The sequence below is a fragment of the Equus asinus genome, chromosome 5 (genome assembly GCF_041296235.1).
Source record: "Equus asinus isolate D_3611 breed Donkey chromosome 5, EquAss-T2T_v2, whole genome shotgun sequence".
Taxonomy (NCBI): Eukaryota; Metazoa; Chordata; class Mammalia; order Perissodactyla; family Equidae; genus Equus; species Equus asinus.
This window is the reverse complement of record NC_091794.1, coordinates 71181097-71202584: the sequence shown is the minus strand read 5'-3', so window position 1 is coordinate 71202584 and position 21488 is coordinate 71181097. Positions and strand designations below refer to the sequence as shown.

The following is a 21488-nucleotide window of genomic DNA, read 5'->3' as shown; positions in this document are numbered from 1 at the left end:
CCCATTTTTAGTCAATCCCCGCTCCCACCTCCATGCTCAGGCGAACACCAATCTGCTTCCCATCTCCACAGACTTGCCTTTTCTGGACATTTTATAGAAATGGATCATATGCCATATGGTCTTTTTTTGTTATTTGACTTCTTTCACTTAGCTCAATATTTTTGACGTTCCTCCATGTCCATAGCACACATCAGTAGTTCATTCCTCTTATTGATGGACGGTGTTCCGTCGTGTGGATACAGCACTTTTTGTTTTTCCCACTCACCAGTTGATGGACGTTTGTTTTGTTTCCACTTTTTGGCTTTTTTGAGTACTGTTGCTGTGAACTTTCACTTACAAGTCTTTCTGTGCACGCATGTTTTTGCTTATCTCGAGCAGATATCTATGAGCTGGATTACTAGGTTGTTAAACATAAATTTATGCTCAACTTTTTAAGAGACTGCCAGGCTGTTTTCCGAAGTGAATGCACCATTTTACGTTCCTGTCAGCAAAGTATGAGGGTTCCAGTTTCTTCACATGCTTTCCCATAGTTTTTACTGTCTGTCTTTTTGATTACAGCCATCCTAATGGGCATGAAGCGATGTCTCCTTGTGGTTTTAATTTGCATTTTCCCAATGACGATGTTGAGCATCGTTTAATGTGCTTGTCAGTTATTCATAGATCTTCTTTGGTGAAATGTCTATTCAAATCTTTTGTCTGTTTAAAAAATTACGTTGTCTGTCTTCTTGAGTTGTAAAAGTTTTATGTATTCTGGATACAAGACCTTTACCAGAATTATGATTTGCAAATATTTTCTCCCAGACTGTGGCTTATCTTTTCATTTTCTTAATAGCGACTTTTAAAGTACAAAAATTTTTTTATTGTCTGATTCATCACTTTTTTCTTTTATGGATCATGCTTTTAGTGTCACATTTAAGAACTCCTTCCCTAATCCAAGGTCAAGAATATTTTCTCCTACGTCTTCTTCTAAAAGTGTTATAGTTTTAGCTCTTAAATTATGGTCTATGATCCATTTTGAATTAATTTTTGTGTGTGGTGTGAATTAAGGGTCTAAATTCATCTTTTTGTGTGTGGATATACAATTGTTCCAGCACCATTTGTTGAAAAAACTTGTTATTGACGTCTAATAACCCTACTGTGGGCGGAGAATGAGGACATATGATAGTAATCCTTTGAGGTTTGCAGAGATTTGCTTTATGACCTGGTAAATGTTCAATTTTCATAAATGTTCCAGACGTGCTTTGAAAGAATGCATATTCTGCAGATTATGTGTGCAGTGTTATATGTATATCCATGAAATCAAACTTGAGAATGCATTAGTTCGAATCTCCTCTATCTGTACTTATTTTTGCATCTATTTCATCTATCAGTTGCTAGTTGAGGCCCTACCACTGTGACAGTGGATTTGTCTTTTTCTCCTTGTCCTCCTTTTGATTTCTAATATATATATTTTAAGTCTGTGTTGCTAAATTTCATACAAGTTTTCCTTGTGGTTTGATCATATTATCGTTTTGTACTGACCCTCCTCATCTCTAGCAATATTTTTTGCCTTAAATTCTATTTGTCTGACATTGACAGCTTTCAGGGAGAAAGTCCAGGGACTGCACACTTGGAAGATTTGCTCTGGTGAGGTAATAAATGTACCTACAAACACGGTTAGCCTCTTTGCACAGCCCCCTGCCTGCTGGCCAGGCTCCCATCCTTATGTTCATCTAGGGACGTCCTAACTGAGTGGGCAGCGTCTAAGGACATCCTAACTGAGTGGGCAGCATCTTTCCCTGGGGATGCCAGGGAACACGAACAATTTTTAACAGGTTATTCAAATCATCTGTTGTTTGGTATAAGGAAGCAAAGAACAGAGAAAGAAGGTTCTGACTTCTGAAGCCACACAGCCCTAGGAGACCTGAGAGTGCAGATGGAAGCAGGTGTAGGTCCTGGAGGAACGTGAAACGTTTGGGTTCTGGATTCTTTTCTAAGGCACACTATCTCCACACATGTGGACGGGAAAGCACGGAAGCCGAAGCCACTGCCAGCTTCTCCTGCAGTCCACCCTGGATACAACGGAAATGCATGTGCAGCCATATTTTAACAGACTCTGAAGCAGCTGGACTGGTCGGGCAAAGCGGAGTGAGACCTCCCTACCCAGACATCATCCCGCACACACCTAGGGCGAGAGTGCCTCCTCCTCCTCACCGGTAGATGCTGAATAACTTTCTTGGGCTAGGAGAGGAGACATCTGCACCCTGAGAGAAATAACCTCCCCCAGCGTGGATGCAGGCCTTGGTCTCAGCCAATTCACCAACACCCTTATTCAGCACGAGTTCCGTGCTGAGTCCTTGGCATACATGATTTTATCCAGTCCATACAACAAACCCGTCAGCATTATTTTACAAATGAGAACACTCAGGCCTAAATAAATGGACTTTTCAGTGGACACTCAGCTGGTAAGTAGCAGAGCCAGGATTTGGACCCCAGTCCTTCTCATCTTCCTGTCTGAAGGAGAAACCAGAGAACCTGGCTTCTTTAGAGAAGAGTTTTTGATCCATGTGGAGCGGCCAGGAGAGCAGGCACCGGCAGGGGGAGGCAGGTGTGGCCATCTTTCCTTCCACTCCCTTCTGAGCCCTGGTACTTGGTGCAGGGGGACATCAAGGTGGCACAGTGGGCCCAGAAGTGACAGGAACGTAGGTGTAAATCCTGCTCCACCTTCCTACCAGCTGGGTGACAGTGGGCAAGTCACTTAACTTCTCAAGAACCCAGTTTCCTCATCAGTAACTAGTGGGGCTAATAACAGTTTCCTGTTTAGAGGGCAAGCGTGAGTATTAAATAGCACTACACACAAAATGCACATGTTCTAATCGTGTTTTCTTAGATTTTGTATTTGTCTATTTGGCATTCATTCATCACAGGACCAATTACATTAACTATATTTTCTTGTATTCTTTTTTTCGTTTTGTTTTGGTTTTGGTTTTTTGTGGGGCTTTTTTTGAGGAAGATTAGCCCTGAGCTGACATCTGCTGCCAATCCTCCTCTTTTTGCTGAGGAAGACTGGTCCTGAGCTAACATCCATGCCTATCTTCCTCTACTTTATATGTGGGACGCCTATCACAGCATGGCTTGCCAAGCGGTGCCATGTCCGCACCTGGGATCCGAACTGGTGAACCCCGGGCCGCTGAAGCATTAACCGCTGCGCCACCGGGCCAGCCCTATTTTCTTATATTCTTGATGCTCTACAATTTGGGGGCTTTACAGACCCAGGAAGAGACTGCCCCTCCCAGGGCTGGCTAATCCCTAAAGATAATAACAACCTGCCCATGAGGACGCCTTTCATATGCAAACTAGCCAATCCCCAGTCTCTACCCTATCAATCACCTCCTTATCTAACTCTCACACACCAAGCCAATTTTTCCCCTGCCCTAAGTCATCCCAGGGCCAGGTACCAGACACCTAGAGCCACCTCTATAGCCCCAAACCCACCAGAATTATCCAAACTGTTTACCCTGCCCTGGCTTGTCTTTCCTGCAGAAACCCCAGTAAAGGCTCTGGCGCAGACCTTCCCTCGCTCTGTTCTGTCTCCTGCCTGACCCAGGTGCTTTCCCCGTGGCCCTGCCCTTGGCATGCATGACCTCCTCCAGGATCTGTGAGCATAATAAATTTCTCCCGTTCAAAACTTGTTCTCTTTCCCTCCTGTGGCCACACAGACTTTACCACACCGCATCCAACGTGTACATCCTTAGTGCAGCTTGGCAATTTCTGGCCTGGAGTAAGCTTTCGATAATCGTTAGCTATTGCTGTTACTGTTATTGTTATTATTCTAGACCAGCTCCCTATTAATTATGTGACCATAAACAAGTCCCTCTTCTTTCTGGGCCTCAGTTTCTCAGGTTGCCAATGGGGATTCATGGCAACCCCAACCTCACTGGGGTGATTTTAAAGAACAAATATGTAAAATGTAAATATTAGTTTATTTTCTTTCTTCCTTTGTCTCCTTTTAGAAACTTCAAAGAGAGAAAGATTATCTTGAGCTCATAGTGGGTTTCATGGTCCTGGGGGCTTCCCAGCCAAAGGCACTGAGCTGGCTCAGACAGGGATGGACTCTGGACTCAAGGCCCATGCCTGGGCTCCGGCCGTAGCTGGCAAGTGTGCACTTTTCACCTGCTGAGATGATCCCTTCCAGGACCACAGTGCAGAGGGGCTGTGGCCCAGAAGTCACAAGGCCCCCAGCTAGGGGCCCTGCCCCGGGCAGCTGGCTAAGGCTCGGACTTCTGAGAATAGGTACTTAGAAGGACTCCAGACTGAGAGCAGCATGTGCACAGGTGTGGACACTTAAAGACGTGTTGCACTCAGGCCACCTTCTCCACAACTGATCAATTAGTAAGTTGTTCTTAGAAGTATTTGGTGAGCGCCGTAGGGGACCCGGTCCCTGCCATCACAGAGCTCAGCGACGACTGCAGACGCAAAGAGTACCAGGCCACTTATGAGCCTACAAATGGGCTGCATTCCAGAATTTCACTTGCAGCTCAGTGCTTGGTTCTCACAATAATTTGTTCTTTGTGGGGATAAAAACGCATCCCTGGCCCCATCCGTGGGAAAATATTTAATCCATTATATATAAGTATATATAGTGATATATATTTGCAATGAAAAATTGTAGGAAAAAAATACAGCTTGAAAAAGCAAACCACTTTATTTGTCCCTGACACAGAGTAGATACTACAGAAATGTTTGTACACAAATATCGTGGACAAAAACCTAACTTTTTGTTTTGTATCAGTTGTCTGCATCCAAGCTTGGTCATTTGCTTCCAATAGGCCCTGGTGAACCTTGTAATCAATTTTGGATAAGTTACTAAATTCAGATTTTCAAGAACTAAATTTTAGGTAGAAAACACATTTAAAAATTAAAGTAAAACGTTCCATAAGCAAAGTCAAAAGGTAAGTGACAAGCTGGGAAAAATTATTTGCAACTCATATCACAAAGGATTAATCCCCTGAACGTATCAAAAGCTTCTGGAAGCAGATGAGGAAAAGACCATCAATCTTATAGAAAAAAAATGGTCAAAAGACACAAATGGGCAGTTCACAGTTAGACAGCCCTTAAACATATTCAAAGATGGTCAATTTCATTAGAAATAAGAGAAATATAGATTGAAACTACACTAGGCTACAATTTTTTACTTAAAAAAATTGGCAAAAATCCTGTATGAACAGCAAACACCATCTATGAAATTTCCCAATTCATTCACTTTTGATCCTACACCCCATTTTCTAGGAATTCATCCTCTGACTTGCACAAATGTGAAATGACTTGTAAGGTTATCAATTGGGTAACAGCAAATAGTGATGACAAAATACAGAAATAACCTCCAATCATTAGGTGTGAGTTGGTTAAACACTCTATGGTACATCCAGACAACTAATAGGAATGTACAGAAAATAATGAACTTTGTACTTAAACGGAAAGATCTCTAACATATATTAAGTAATAAAACTGAGGTGCAGAATAGTAATTGTGTGTGAAGGGACAAAACAAGGATGAATATTTGTGCTACCAGTATTTACAGAAGAGACACTGGAAGGATACAGAACAAACAGAGAGAGATGTTGGTTTACGAAACTAGAGCAGCAGTTCTCAAACTTCAGCGTGGACCGGCACCACCCAGAGGGCTGGTTCAAACACGGATGCGGCTCTCGCTCCCAGAGCTTCCGACTGAAGGGTCTGGGTTGGAGCCCAGAACTGTGCATTTCTATCAAGTTCCCAGATTGCCAATGAGGAGGTCATATTCTGAGACTGACTGGGCCAGAAATGGAATAGACAGGGTCAGAGGCTGGAGCAGGTCTTCTCAGGGTATCTATTTTTATCGTTTTGACTTCTTAAAAACATGTGAATGTATTACCTACTCAAAGATAAATCTTAACTTAAAAAAATAAATAAGTCCTCAGTAAAATAACCTGTTCCTTGATCACTCTCTATGCCTTTAACCTGTTTTATTTTTCTTTATAACAATTATTATTATACCTAAAATGATGTTATTTATTGTGTCTGCTTTTCTTTCTCCGGCCACTAGACTAAGGTAAGGACATTGCCTTTCTATTGCCCACTCTGTTTCCAGCACTAATGTTGTGTCTGGCATATAGTAGATGCTCAAGAAATAGCTGTTGAATGAACAAAGTATCTCCTGGGTTCCCTTAGAACACACTAGATCACCAACGCTTAGTCAGTTGCCAGGGAGCTTTTAAAACTTACCGAAGCCCCATCAAATCCCCGGGTTTTGATGTAATCATTTGGAGGTGGGACCCGGCATTGGGTTGAGGGTGACAGGAGCCACTGGTCTAAACCACAGCAACGTAGAGACTTATGCTTTGGATTATTAACGTAAAGCCTGTTAGTGTATAGACCTTGCTGCATTTTTGTACCTTGCTTTTGGGACTGGTTCCAGGACCCTTTTTGATCTGGAGACTGACATCCTCTCCTTTCTCTTCAGGCTGCTTAGTCCAGATCCAGAAGCCTCACTGAATGATACCCTAAGGCCCAAGACCCTCTTTTAGGCAAGGACGAATTCTGGCGCCGAATGATGAAACACAGTTAACTGTAGTGGTCTTCGTTTAGGTTTCCCCTATGGTGAAGCGGAGCAGGGCAGGGCAACAAGTCTGAAGGCTGTGCCCACTGCCTCTGCCCAGCGCTTGGCATTTTAGTTTGCAGTGAAGTCGAGGGGCCTGTGGGCTCAGCTGATACCGTGCTGTAAATCTTGCCACATCATCAGAGTGAAAAGATTGGGTTTGGAAGTCGCAGAGACATGGCATCCAACCCCATCAGCTGCTCACCAGTTCTGGGTCCTTAGGCGTCTCTGGGCCTCGGTTTCCTCATCGGCAGACTGGGGATGCTAATGCCTGTCTCTTGGGGCTGCTGGGAGAATCAAATGCTACAAGGTGCACAACACATGGCACCCAATTAACGTTAGTTGTTTCTTGGCTCTTCAGTTTAGTCGTTGCATCAGCTGTCTTCACAGTTTCCCCCTTCTTGGTTTATGAAGTAACAGTTGTAAGAGTTTATAACAGGTCACAAATCGCGGCCTGCACCTTGTTTTGATTGGCTCTCAAAGTGTTTTACAAAAATCTGACTTAATTGCCAACAGTTGAAAACTAGAGATCTTACATAAAAACCTGGATTTGTGGCTTCATTGGAAACATCTGCGTGACCACAATCGCTGGCACCAAGTGTTGCCTCTGGCCCCGCTCGCAGTCCTCGTGACTCTCTGCCCACTTCCGCCTCGTGACCCTCCTCTCCCTGGGCTCCTCAACAGCTGACGGCTGTGAGTCCACGTTGAAACCCCAGTTTACAAAGTGCTTTCACCTACTTCATCTCACTTCAACCTTATCCACGAGGAGATAGAACGTTAGCCCCTGTTTTACAGGGGAAAAAAACAGAAGCTGAGAGGTTAAGTGACCTACTCAGGGCTGATAATATCTGCAACCACAATAAATAGCTAATATTTCTTTGATATTCAACATGCGCCAGGCATTATTCTAAGCATTTCCCATGTCTTAATTAATTTAATCCTCACAACAATTCTATTAAATATCTTCATTATCCCTATTTTACAGATGAGGAAATGGAGGCAGAGAGACGTCAAGTGACTTCCCCAAGGTCACACAGCTAGGAAGCTCAAAATAAATCCAAAGCCTTCCAAGTCTTACTCCGCACTTATTCCACTGTACTCTGGCACTACCTTTCCTTCCTTCCTCCCCTTCTGTTTTTTCAAGTAGGAGAATCTACGGGCCCCAACTTCTGGAAAGATTTTGTAAAGTTTTTTTAGTGAGGAGCCAGTGGGGTTACATTTTGTAATATTTGTTCCCTGCTGTATCTCCAGCATCTAGAACGATGCCTGCATGTGGCATAAGCATAAGAAACATTGAAAGACTATAGCAATAGAGGCATTATCCATTATCATCAGCTTTCGGTATCACCAGGGTCTGTAAGTAAGTCAATGGGTTAATTAATTACAAGATAACTTGCTGTGTGGCTGTATGACGGGTTTCCCACTCTTGAGCCCAAGTCCAGGTGGGAAACACTGACAAATAAAATTCAAATACAGGATACACGTGGGCATAAGTCACTTGCTAACAAAGTTACTTTTCCTCTTAGAAAGGATCAATGATCCACTTGGGATATTTTCAATAAAGGCTGAAAATGGAATCGAGCCAGTTCAGAATGATAATTATCTTATTGAATTTAGATTTTAAATGGTGAAACTGAGTCCATGAGATACAAAGACCTGGAGTCTGGAAAAGTTTTGTGATGAAAACCCAACACAAAATGCAATTTGAAAGAATTCCCAATTTTAAAGTATTCCCATGTTGCTAGGCTAGGCTCATGGGATCCAGCAGAGATCCCGAAGTTGAACACGTTTGATCAAACTAACTTTTCCCTCTTTCCCTCACCAGGGTTTCTGGAGAGTCCAAATAAGGCCTGCAGCCTTGCAGAGGCAGGCGGGAAAAATAGAGCCAACACAATTTAAATATCCCAGAGAGCTTTAAAAACTTAAATACACCCGAAGAAGGTGCAGTCTCTGTCTTGAAGAGATATCTGCAGCCTGTGTTCACTGCAGCGTGTTCACAACAGCTGAGACATGGACGCGACCTCGGCGCCCATCGATGGATGAGTGGAGAAAGAAGGTGTATTTATACACAGTGGGATACTACTCAGCCACAAAAGGATGAAATCCTGCCACTTGCGACAACATGGACAGACCTTGAGGGCGTTCTGCTAAGTGAAGTCAGTCAGACTGAGAATGACACATACTGTATGATCTCACTTATATGTGGGACCTAAAAACGTTGAACTCAGAAACAGAGAGTAGAATGGTGGTTGCCAGGGGTTAAGGAGTGGGAGAAGTGGGGAGATGTTGGTCAAAGGCTACAGGGATTATCACCGCAATTTAATGAGGAACTTGAGTCACAGAGAAGCGAAGTCACGCCCTTAGGATTACCCCCCATCCCTGCCCCTCACCCCACAGGCCTTCTGACTCCCATGCTCGTGTGCCTCCTCCATCCACAACTTTATTTCCTTGCGGGAGCACAGCCTCCATCAGGACCTTTCTGCTCTAGCATTATCATGCTCAAATAAAGAAATAAGACCCCAAGAAACCCCACCTAGATTTATGATTTATCGTGCCCTTTTGTTTTAGGAAAATAGAAATTATTTGCCATCCTTTTCAAAATGGAGTTGGAACTTGAGCTGTGCACCCAGCGGCTAGCACCAGATGACCTCTGTCAGGAAACCAGCTTCACCTCTGGGGACAGATGGGCCCTGCTCAGCTCAACTAATCCAAGCCCCTACCTGGGCTGGGCACCAGGCTTGGCACAGAGGGGGCAGAGCTGCAGAGGCGTGACACTGCCTCAAGGAGCTCATGGTATGTGTGGCATGTGGCACACAGAGGGGACTCTGGAGACTGCAGGGTGAGAAGGAGCTGCAGGCACAGCCTGGTGGGTCAGGGAAGGCTTCCTGGAGGAGGTGTCAGCTGAGCTAAGTCTTATTGATGAATAGATGCTGTCCTGGTGAAGAAGGGAGAGACAGGGTACCACATGAGCCAAAGGATAGAAAAGTGTAAGTAGTGATGAGATTCGTGAGTGATCTGGAAACTCTTTTCACAGCGTCTGTGGTTCTCCATGGACTTGGGTCTGCCTGAAGGTCCACACGTGTAAAGGGTGGAAGGCTGGGTCTGGGTGCTATGGCCAGAGGGTGGGGAGCCGACCAGGGGTAATCAATGTCTGCCCCATAACAAACACGACCCCGTGACCCACGCAGGTGGGAGTGCACCCCGCCCTGCGCCCCTCCCCCCCACCGTGGACAGGCCACGTCAGCTTGTGCCCATCCTGCTTGTCTCCTTTTTTCAACTCAAAAAGAAACTGCTGCAAGTAGTACACATTCACTGCTGAAAAGTAAGAAAAACAAAAATATTCCGTAGTCCAAACCCAGGAAGAGCTTTTTAGTTCAGACTCCCAAGCACTTTTCTATGTCTAAATATTTTTTTGCAAAAGCACACATATTGCTTTTTCCTTTTTTTCCCTTGTGCTAAAATATGTGTGACGTAAAATTTACCGTTTAAACCATCATCAAACATACAGTTCCGTGGCATTAAGTACAAGCACATTGTTGTGTGACGACCCCCACCATCCACCTTCAGAGCTCCTCCATCATTCCTGACTGAAACTCTGTGCTCATCAAACGCTAACTCTCCGCTTCCCCTCCCCTAGCACCTGGCGACCACCATTTTACCTTCCATCTCTGTGAATTTGGCTACTCTAGATACCTCATGTAAGGGAAAGCATATAATATTTGTCCTTTTGTTTAAATTTCACTCAGCATAATATCCTCAAGGTTCATCTGTGTCGTAGCATGTGTCAGAATATCTTCCCTTTTTTAAGGCTGAATAATATTCCATTGTATGTATATATCACATTTTGCACATCTATTCATCTGTCAATGGACACTTGGGTTGCTCCCATCTTTTAACTATTGTACACATTACTTATTAATTTAATATACTTTGAACATTTTTCATATGAATAACCAAGTTTTCCCCCAGGTCTTTTTTAGTGGCTGTTTTATAGTACATTATGTGGCTGTTCTGTGATTGTTCCATAATTGTTCCACAATTTAGTTGATTAAGCCCTCATAGTTGGAAATTTGGTATGTTTCTAATTTTTTGCCATTATGTACAATGCTGGAATAAATACCCTTGGGAATAACATCTTTGCATGCCTGACTGGTTATGAGCTTCAGACAAAGAGTGCGCACGGTGGTTAGGCCTTTGGTACCCTCTGCTGGGCCCTTATTACAAGCGGCCTCCCCCTCCCTCCACACCCCAGACAGTAAGCTGCTGCACAGGCACCAGCTGCTCAGGACCAGACAGCACCGTGATGTCCCGGCGTCCCTGAACCTTCTAGCTGTGAGCACCACAGGGCTCCTGGAACAGGAGCTGATCTGGCCCCACACCCGCTCACCTGTCATGGGGTCCTTGGATGGGGCTTTCCCCAGGAGGCAAAGTGGAGCTGCTGTGCCATGTGGTGAAGGGGCCTCCACCAGAAAAAATTTGGTTATATGGAAATACTTTCAAACTAGGTTAAACAAAGGGGGGCATTTATGAGAAGGAAATGGAGGTCCCTCAGAGAACCTGGAGTCAAGGCCACTTGGGCTTCGCAAAAGTCTAGAACCAAGAACTGAAAAGTCAGGCGTGCAGATTACTTCTCCATCCCTCCAGAGCCATCTCCTCTCTCATGCCAGTTTCTCTCTCTGCATCTCCTTCACTCTTCTCTCTCTCTTTCTGAAAAGACCAGATCATTTTCCTCCAACAGGCCACGGTGGGCCATTGTCCCAGACCCAGCGGTATCTGACCTCTTGGCTTCAGCCCCATCAAGAGGAATGGCCATCTCTGGGTCCCAATTCCAAATTCCCGGGAGACTGTTGCCCTACCTAGATGAGGTGTCCACCTGTGGAAGGATGACAGAGTCACGTGGAAGCCAAGCCTACTCCACATGCAGAAGTCATGGCTGGAGGACCGGACAGGAAACTCCAGAAAGGTCTACTTCTGTAGGGATCTCACACCTGCCTGGCAACTCTGTCTTGTACTTCCAGATCTCAGGCCTTGACGGGATCCTTCACTGCTGTGAAAACTTGAGAATAGTACAACCGTTCTGCAGGCATAAAGGAGATGGTGTGCTCAGAAGGTTAACTCAAGGGAGAGAACGAGGGTGTTTAGGGAGCAGTGGGTGGAGTTAAGGGAGTCACCCTGGGATGGTGAAGCTCTCTGGGACCAGGGCAGCCAGTCCTACCCATAGGCCTGAAGGGGGAGGGGCAGGAAAGAACCACCACTGGAACCTGAGAAGACTGAAGCCATCAGCTATGGGTCAGAGGAGGTGGCTCACAGTCACTGTCCAAACTGCAGGCCAGGCAGAGTAAGAAGTCCCACCCACTCTCCCCCCTGCCCAACCGGAAGCCAGAGGACAAGGCACTTGGGTGATCCATCCACAAGGTTTGGCCTCTTGGGTCACAGAGCAGGACAGAGAAGGACGGAAAGCGGACGCAGTTGGCTGGTGCAATGGAAAATAACCAGCCCAGGTGGTATGACAGTATGTTTTCAGGACATGGTAAGCATTTAACCCCTGACTTTGTCATCTCACTCCTGGGAATGTAGTTTGAAGATATGATACAAACTAAAAGTTGTATCTGCGTTAACTTTTGGGACGCAGTATGACTTGATGACAAAGTGTGGGTTTTGGAGTCAGATAGGCTGCCCTGCTTCCTAGCTTTATGAGCTGTTGGGGCATGCTGAGTCCCCTCTCCAAGCCCCATTTTCTTCATCTGTATTGCCCATCTCCCCCTCCAACAAACTCTTTCTTGCTTTTAAGAATTATTGATTGAGAGGCTTAGACAAAACCATACAAGCTGAAGTGTCTCAGCTTGGGGCACCATAGGCCCACTACAAACGGTGGTTATTGTCGCTATTATTTTTCATTGCAACATTATCTGTAACAAAATAGCCTGGATCCCCAACAACAGAAGAATGATGGAGGAATTAATGCTCGCAGTCCTCCTCTATGAAATACTACCACAAATACAATGGTGAAGATAATGAAGCCACATGGGACGATGTCGCCATTCTAAAGTTGAATGAAAATGGAGAATTGCAAATACTAGTTTTGCAATACTCATAAGGATAATGACTGGAAGAGAATGTGAAGAAATAGAAATAATCAATATGCCTGGTGAGGATCATGGGTATTTTTTTTGTTTCTTTTGAAAAAAATTTTAGGTGGTTTTAACAATGTTTATAGAAACAGTGTATTCAAAATCACACAATTATTTGACCTGAACAAAAGTAATTTCTTCCTATGGGTGATGGTATTCGTTTCCTGCGGCTGTCGTAATAAATTACCACAAACTTGGTGGAGTAAAACCACAGAAATTTAGGCCGGCCCCGTGGTGGAGGGGTTATGTTCAGTGCACTCTGCTTCGGTGGCCCGGGTTTGCCGGTTCGCATCGTGAGCGCACACCTACTCCACTCGTCAGCCATCCTGTGGTGGCATCCCACATACAAAATAGAGGAAGACTGGCACAGATGTTAGCTCAGGGCTAATCTTCCTCAGCAAAAACAAAAAACCCCCCATAAACTTCTTCTCTCACAATCCTGGAGGCCAGAAGTCCTAAAGCAAAGTGTCAGCAGGGCCACGCTTCCTCCAGAGGCTCTAGGAGAGAATGCACTCTCTGCCTCTCTCCAAGCTCCTGGTAACGGCCCGCAATCCTTGGCATTCCTTGGTTTGTGGCTGCATCACTGGAATCTCTGCCTCCACCTTCACATGGCTTTCTCCTCTGTGTCTGTGTGGTCTCCCTCTGACCCACTCTTATAAGGTCACTTGTCATTGGATTTAGGGCCCACCCAGATAATCAAGGATGATCCCCTCGTCTCAAGATCCTTAACTTAATTACATCTGTGAAGAGCCTTTGACCAAATAAAGCCACATTTACAGATCCCAGGCATTAGGGTGTGGACATATCTTTTGGAGGGGCCACCATTCAGTCCATCACAACCCATTTAAGAGGATTCAGCAATGGGGCGGGGGAGGGAGACTAAGCTGAAACGTCAGAACAGATGATGGTTATTGGGGAAAGATCTAATTGAAGAAACAGGAGACTACTTTAATGCAACAGTAACAAATAGAAATATTTGTTGAATGAATGGAAGGAACTGAAGTGAACTGCGGATGAGCTATACTAGAAGTCTGAAGTCCTAGACTTGTCTCCCAGCCTCAGTATTAGAACCATGACTCGCCCAATGTCTGCTGTCTGCCCATCACTATGCTGAACTCCCCTCTTCACTTCCTAACCCAGTTTTGCCTCCAGCTTGTGTGCTGTTTGATTATTGTCTTAGATAGTCTGAACAAAAATGAAAATCAAAGAAGTGTGTGTACTTAGAGACTGAATATACAAATGGACAATGGCCAGACCATATGCAACAATTGACCTCTGACCCACAGCCTCTGCAGCAACCAGCTTGGGAGGCAAAACCACAATATCTGCGGTAATCAGCCCAGAATGCTCAGACTTGCTCAACGACGGTAAGCTTTCCTATTCTTTGCTCCCACGTCCAACTCAGGACCAGCCAGAGAAAGCCGAATATGCTCCCCAAACCAATCACATAAAGATGCCCTGCGTCTAGTCAGCTGTTTCCAGCTTCCCTTTACCAAGAGCCTTTAGTCAGAGCACACCGCCGAACTCTCCCTTTTTTTTCCACTATAAAGCTTTCCTGCTCCCTTGCCTGCCTTTGAATCTCTACCAAACGCAAATGTTGGTGGCTGACTCCCTTGCTGTAGCAAGCTCTGAATCAGTGGCCCCTGTTTGTTCTCATTTGGGTGGTCTTTCTTTAGTCGTACAGTGGTCTCTCCATTCTGCTCACCTGAGTGCATGGGGTCTCCTACCCCTTGGTTATGACCACTGCTGTGAAGCTGAACCACTACAACCACTGAAATGCATGGTGCATAATAGATGCTAAATAAATTATGGTCAAGGGAATTAATAGCTCTCCAGGTCAAGGTGATGTGTGTTGCTGCAGCTCCGAGTTCTTAGATTAAGTTCAGAGGAGTAAGTCCAGAAGACTTACTCTTAGGAAGATTCCAATGAACTCTTGGGTATTCTGAATTCTTTGGAGAATGGAGTTTTATAGTTAATTGAACCTCCTGATTGACTCAGTCAGCAAGTCTGAATGCCCTCAAATATCTCCCTCACCGAACAGACCTTACTGCTCCTTAAACACGCAGATGGCTTGTTATAATCTCACAAACATTGTTGTGAAGAGTCTTGAGTGCTACACAAAATGGGCAGAAGTTGGATGGTGCCGGCTGTGGGGCTACACCCATCCTGGGGTGTTGTTGAACTAAATGTCCAATAGGAGCTTGTTTCCTTATTATTTATTGCTCATAAAATTGAATGCACACTGCTCTTGTACTTCCCACCCCTGTGGGATTCCTTGATTCTCCTGGTTGTGTAGATTGTGGATGAACAGGCGGTTGGGTGGCTCCTGGGGAGAAAGCTCTGGACACAGTGGCCAGCAGGAAGAAGCCGCAGACGAGGCTCCAAGAGGCTGTTGTCCCCGGGAGATGCTGGGACCACAGGAGCCTCCGCTCCCATTAACTCTGCAAGGTGGCAGGCACCAAAGCATGAAGAAGAGAATTTCCCTGAAAACAGCAAAAGATTCTCCTGACTTTGCCCTTTAAAAAAAAAAAAAAAAAATTCAAAACATCCTTTTCAAGCTGTTTCGCTCTTTTTATAGCTGTGTTTAGACAAGCCAGACAAATGAGATTTACTGAACACTTCAGATGCAGGCCCTTGGTTGATCGCTGCTTATTCTATGCTTTGAATAAAATTTTGAATTTGCACATCAGCAAGAATTCTGCCATGAGAATTTATTCACCACAAAAGCCAAAGACTGTTCTCCTCGTCTCCGTCTCTCTTTATTTTCCCTCCCTTTCTTCCTCTTTCTCCTGCCCCATCCATACTGAAATTCTTGTCATTTCCCTAGCACACTCATACCCTTTCTTGCCTGAGTCTTTGCACATGCTATTCCCACCACCTGGATGCCCTCTCTTCTCAGTCTACCTAGCAAACCAAACAATCCTTTAAGACTAAACACAAGAGGGGGCTCTGGGAAGACAGTGCCGTAGGAAGCTCCAGGAATCTGTCTCCCCACCTAGACAAAGCGCCGGCAGAATCTGTCCGACGGAACTGTTTGGAACTCTGGAGTCTGTTCAAGGCTTGCAACTTCCAAGGGAAGGCTTGGATAGTAAATTGCAGTTTATTTTGACGCAAATTTCAGCTTGTAGCACAGTAGCAGCTGCCCATCCCCCATCCCCAGACATATGGCAGACAGCTGTGCATGTATGTGTTCCTGGAGCCGCTTACACAGAGCTGGCAGGAGCCAGGGTGTGCAGAAAGGATCCCACCCTCCAGAGATCAGGGATCTGTGCTCTGATTGCTGATTGCTGCTTCTGATCACAGAGGTGCAGACGAAGAGGTGGCCGCCACTGTCGCTGTGCCTCCTCCCACGGTTGCCAGCCCCACCCATGCAGGACAGGGAAGTGATTTCCAAGGGATGTAAAAGGCTGCTGCCCTTCTCCCTCCCTTCATTATTCTCTATTTTCTTTTTTGGGAGACAGTCATTAAAGACTAAGACGTTCAAAAACAACTGCGTATTTGGGAAAAATTAGAAAGTGACCTAAGACTTTTAATTTACACCTCAGGCTGATCTTTAGCACGAAGACAGTCTACAACAATCCCCAAACCAAAAACAGTAACAAAGAACAACAAACCCCGGGGATGGGGGAGCATCTGATTTCCAGAGTTACCACATTATTAGATTCAAATGTTTAGTTTGCAAACAAAAATCACAAGGTGTACAAAGAAACAGGAGAGTATGGCCCATTCAAAAGGGAGAAAAATCAACAGAAACTGTTCCTGAAAAAGATCTCACTATGAATAGACTAGACAAAGACTTTTTTTGTTTTGCTGAGGAAGATTTGCCCTGAACTAACATCCACTGCCAGTCTTCCTCTTTTTCTGTGTGAGCTGCTGCCACAGCATGGCCACTGACAGATGAGTGGAGCAGGTCTGTGCCCAGGATCTGAACCCCGGCCACTGAAGCCGAGCACGCCGAATTTAACCACTAGGCCACCGGGGCTGGCCCTGGACAAAGACTTCTAGACAACTGTCTTAAAGATGCTCAAAGAACTAAAGGAAGATGTGGAGAAAGTCAAGAAAATGATATATGAAATGGAAATATCAATGAAGAGAGAGAAAACCTCAAAGGAAATTCTGGAGCTAAAAAGTACAATAAATGAAACAAAAAATTCACTAGAGGGAATTCAAAGGCAGATTTGAGCAGGCAAAAGAAAAGATCATCAAACTTGAAGGCAGGACAATGGAAATTGCTTCCTTATAGATATGTCATGGCCACTATGTGGGCAAAACAGGGCCAGAGCCAGTCGCCCGAAATTTTCCCCAAAGTGACCCTGTTGGAGCATGAAAGTAACTAAGAGAAAGGGAGACAGCGAGAGGGTAGAGGGGAAGTCCACGGTGGACGGACTGCCCAAGTCAGGAACGCGGCTGAATTCTGAGAGTACCAGGATGGTTAATTTAATTAACCATCAACTTGGCTGGGCCCAGATATTGGGTCAAACATTATTCTGAATGTTTTTGTGAGGATGTTTTTGGATGAGATTAGCATTCAAACCGGTGGACTTTGAGTAAAGCAGATTGCCCTCCACAATGTGAGTGGGCTTCACCTAATAAGTTGAAGGCCTGATCAGAACAAAGACCAACCTCCCCCTGAACAAGAAGGAATTCTACCAGCAGACGGCCTTGGGACTTGGACTGCCCCTCCTGCCTGGGTCTCTAGCCTACTGGCCGCCCCTGCAGATTTTGGACCTGCACTTCCATAATCACGTGAGCCAATTCTGTAAAACAAATCTCTCTCTCTCTCTCTCCACACACACACACACACACACACACACACACACACCCGTTGGTTCTGTTTTTCTGGAGAACCTTGACTAATATAAGTACCTTCCATGCCAGGGAGTCAAGATGGGAACCAATGAACCACAGCAGCATGTCGGGGGCCCTGTTTGAATGAATATTTGTTGCCTCTTGGCAGACATGGCAAATTATCCAAGAGCAGTAAGCAGTCCAGGATACAGCAGAGTGCCATCCCCGACTTCTTCCCTAACTCGTCACCCCCATTAATCCACCTAGTGACTTCTACTCCTGCATTTCATCTCTCTTACTGCGGCCACCTTAGTCTGAGCCATCCAGAGAAATAAATCCCCAGCCCATCACACAGGGCCCTGACAGCCTAACCCCTGCTGACTCCCAGCTGTGATCCCTCAACATGCCAGCTGTGCAGAACTCCTCACCACTACTAGCACAGTCCAGGCTGTCTTATGCCTCTGTGGTTTTCATTCACCTAACAAATCTCTAATGAGGACTGACCTTCTGTATGACCCTGTACTAAGGGCTGACCACATGGCTCCGGCCTTGGGAGCTCAGAGTCTGGGGGAAAGACCGTGTTGGAAGCAGATAAGCACGTGCCCAGGTTGGCAGTGCCTGGAGAAAGATCCATACACGCAATGGAGGGGGGAAAGAAGCACATGGTAAGGACAATTCACAGAGGGCAGGAACAGCATCATTTCACACATGCTCCTCCCCAGTGAACTTATCCCACAGCTCAGTGTCATCTCAGACCAGCTAAATATCCTCTCTCCACTCAGTAGAGCTTACTCCAGCCCCCACTGCTCTCTCCAGAGACCGCTCGCTGTTCCCTCTGCAGGGCTCCCTAACATGGCATATTTACACCTTCCTCGTTTAGCACGTTGAGTAATACCACCAATACCACTCGTCGTGTGTTTACCCTGTGCTGAGCGTGTGACAGCCTACAACCGCCTCATGCAGCAGGTACTATCATATCGCCATTGGCTCACAGGGGTACCTTGCTCAGCACCACGTGGCTCATGAACTTAATCATTTAAAACCCCGGAGCTGGGCACCGTGCCCGGCACAGAGCAGATAGTAAATGTTCGTCACATGGAACTACATTTTTCAAAGTGCATGGCTTTGCAAGCCGAATGAAATGGAATACAATAAATTTGTCAGGGAAAGCTTCAAAAGCAGAGGACATTTGTTTCTCTTTTGCCATGACTGACATTTCTCACTGTCTGGGGAGAGGACTAGGAGAGGAAACCAGATTGTCCCCTTCTTGGTACAGGTTACAGCACCTTGCTGCCACCAGCTGACACAGCCTGGAAACCTGCAGCTCTGCAATCGCCCGTGCGAGAAGCTCTCCCTAGTGCCATGTCCCTGTCCCTTCTGTGTGTCAGCTGGGGTCTCTCCTGGTTGGAGCTAAATGCCAAACATCTGCAGACAGATCTTGTAAACAACTGGCTCAAAGTTCTGAGCTTTCACGATCTCATCCAAATGTCTGGCCGTGTGGGCAGGCTTGTTTTAGGCTTCCAGCTCTGCGGAGTGGAGATCACACTAGACTTGGGCTCAGAGGCCGGGTTTGGGTCTCAGACCTGTCACCTTACAGCTAAACGACGCCGAACCTCAGTTTCCTTCACTTGAAATGGAAATGATATTTGCCCCTGCCTGACAGCGTTGTTAGGAGAATTAAGACAAAACACGTGGGAGCTATTAATTGCTTTCTGCTGTAACATGCGAGAGGTTGTGGTAATTCAAGAAGCAAGGGTTCCTCAGCCGCAGGCTCAGGGCGACACACCCAGCGTGGCGAGGACGCCCTTAATAGCTAATGCCATGGTGTCTAGACAACCAGTCAGTTTATCTGAGTTCACTACTGAGACCACATAACAGGGAAACTAGTTGTTGCTCTGAATGGACCAGATTTAGTTATTTATAGAGGCACCTTGGAGCCAGCCCAGAATCTGGAGGCAGAAATTCTGGAAAAGAATCCTAGATCCCCAATTTCTATTCATGTAATCTAAGCGTTGTTTTTTCAGCTCTAAAATTCGGACTATGATCTCGACTTTGCTTGCACCCTCTGCCCCAGCAATCCTGTTCTTGGGTTATACCCCAGAGGAGTTCTCTTACAGGTGTATCAGGAGGGGTGCAGGAGGCTGCCCATCGTGGTGCTGTCTGTGGTATCAGAGAGCGGAGGTGCTGAAAGCGTCTACTACCAGAAGACTGGATAAGTAAACTGTGACAGATACGACCACAGAACTCCGACGGCAGCCAGGATGGACGGCATGCACCCACAGCAACATGCATGAGTCTTCAAAACGGTGCCGGGCAAAAACATAAGAGGCAGAGAGCACGTGTCACAATACTGTGGACAGAAGAAAAACACAAGCATGCACCAAACAAGAGAACATATTTCATAAGGAGACATGCCTATTGACAGACCCACATCAGAGGCATTAGAATGAATGCCCATGAGAGGAGTGAAGAGGCGTGGGGATCAGTGATGAGGGAGGGAAACAAAACCAGAAAAGAGCATTGTAAGACGAATGACAGTAACGAGCTATTAACCAAGAGTTAGCTTCCACTCAATTTCCTGCATCAAAAGATTGAAAAAAACAAGCCCCGACCTCCGGGGATCGGAAAGATCCTGCTGTCAGATCCCCTCACTTTCCAAACTGAGGCTGAAAGAAGTGACTTGCTCAAGGTCACACAGCAAGTTAGTTACTGAGTTAAGGGCAACTGCCCAGGTCTCCAGGGCCCTTTCCAGAGCATGATCCACGCCAGTACCTCTGAATCCCAGAGCCCTGGACGGCTTACATCGCCTGTGCCTCCTTTCACCCCAGCAGTTCTCCCTCAGGCCCCTCCCTTGTTTATATGCCCCTCCGTGTGTGTGTGTGTGTGTGTGTGTGTGTGTGTGTGTGTGTGCGCGCGCACGTGTGTTTAATGGAGAAGTGAATTAATGGATTGTTTAAAAAATGCAATTTGGTAGCTAACACCTTGCAGGAGATCTATGGGGAGAGGGGAAAAGGCTCTGATCCCCGGAGAGATGAAGCTCTAAGGAGCCACCCCCACTCCCTCTCCTGGGCCTGCCCAGCCACCCCAGGCCAGAGCGTCCCCTTCAGAACCAACCTCCACCCCCTGCCCTCAGAATCGGCCCCCCTCAATCTTACCATTTAAATGTCACTCCGAGGAGAGGGAGAAATGTCCCTGGAATCCCCTTCTGGCCTTTATCATCCTTTTACTCATCCCTACTCATTCCCCAAAGACTACAAGAGGTCCTCCAGAGGAGGGGGAGTGAAGCAGTCTCTGACGGGGCCGGCTCTCCGAGATTCGATGGGCGTGTGGGGAGAACTCTGGGCCTGGCTCACGGGGTGCTGTGTCACGTTCTGTCTGTGTCTCGGGCAGCAGGTCCTTGTGAAGGCTCCAGGGATGTGAGGAGGCGGTGAAAGAAGCCCAGAAAAGGAGGGGTAGACAGGGCAAATGGGAGAGACAGATCCTTGAAGACTCTGCCCACATCTTGCCAGCCTTGATTCACAGACCTATAATAGACTTTCCCATGATTTCAGGAAAACCCAGAAGTTTTCCCAAGGATTTCAAAATGAGATTGGCAAAGAATCGAATAATATACTGATTTTCTGGGATGAGCACAGTCAGTTACATGTCAGATATTTAGAGAGACGAAGGAGAAAGAATTCTCTCGGTGATGGAAACTCTCCGTCTCCTGGGGGTCCTGCACAGCCCTGAGCTGGGAAAACGGTGATGCTGAGGAGAATGAGGGCTAACGTTTTTTGTTTTTTATTGTTTTTGAGGAAGATTAGCCCTGAGCTAACATCTGCTGCCAATCTTCCTCTTTTCTTTGCTGAGGAAGACTGGCCCTGAGCTAATATCCGTGCCCATCTTCCTCTACTTTCTATGTGGGACACCTACCACAGCATGGTTTGCCAAGCAATGCCATGTCCACACCTGGG

General features: G+C 46.0%; 1 protein-coding gene across 1 annotated transcript in view; it reads right to left on the bottom strand.

Moving 5' to 3' along the window:
- SLC1A7 (solute carrier family 1 member 7) overlaps positions 1-20914 on the bottom strand; it is a 78231-nt gene extending 57317 nt beyond the window's left edge. Inside the window, exon 1 of the mRNA XM_044770814.2 lies at positions 20691-20914. Coding sequence (XP_044626749.2) covers positions 20691-20693 — 3 coding nt within the window. The 5' untranslated portion in view covers positions 20694-20914. The remainder of the gene's footprint in view (positions 1-20690) is intronic.
- Positions 20915-21488: the final 574 nt, after the last annotated feature.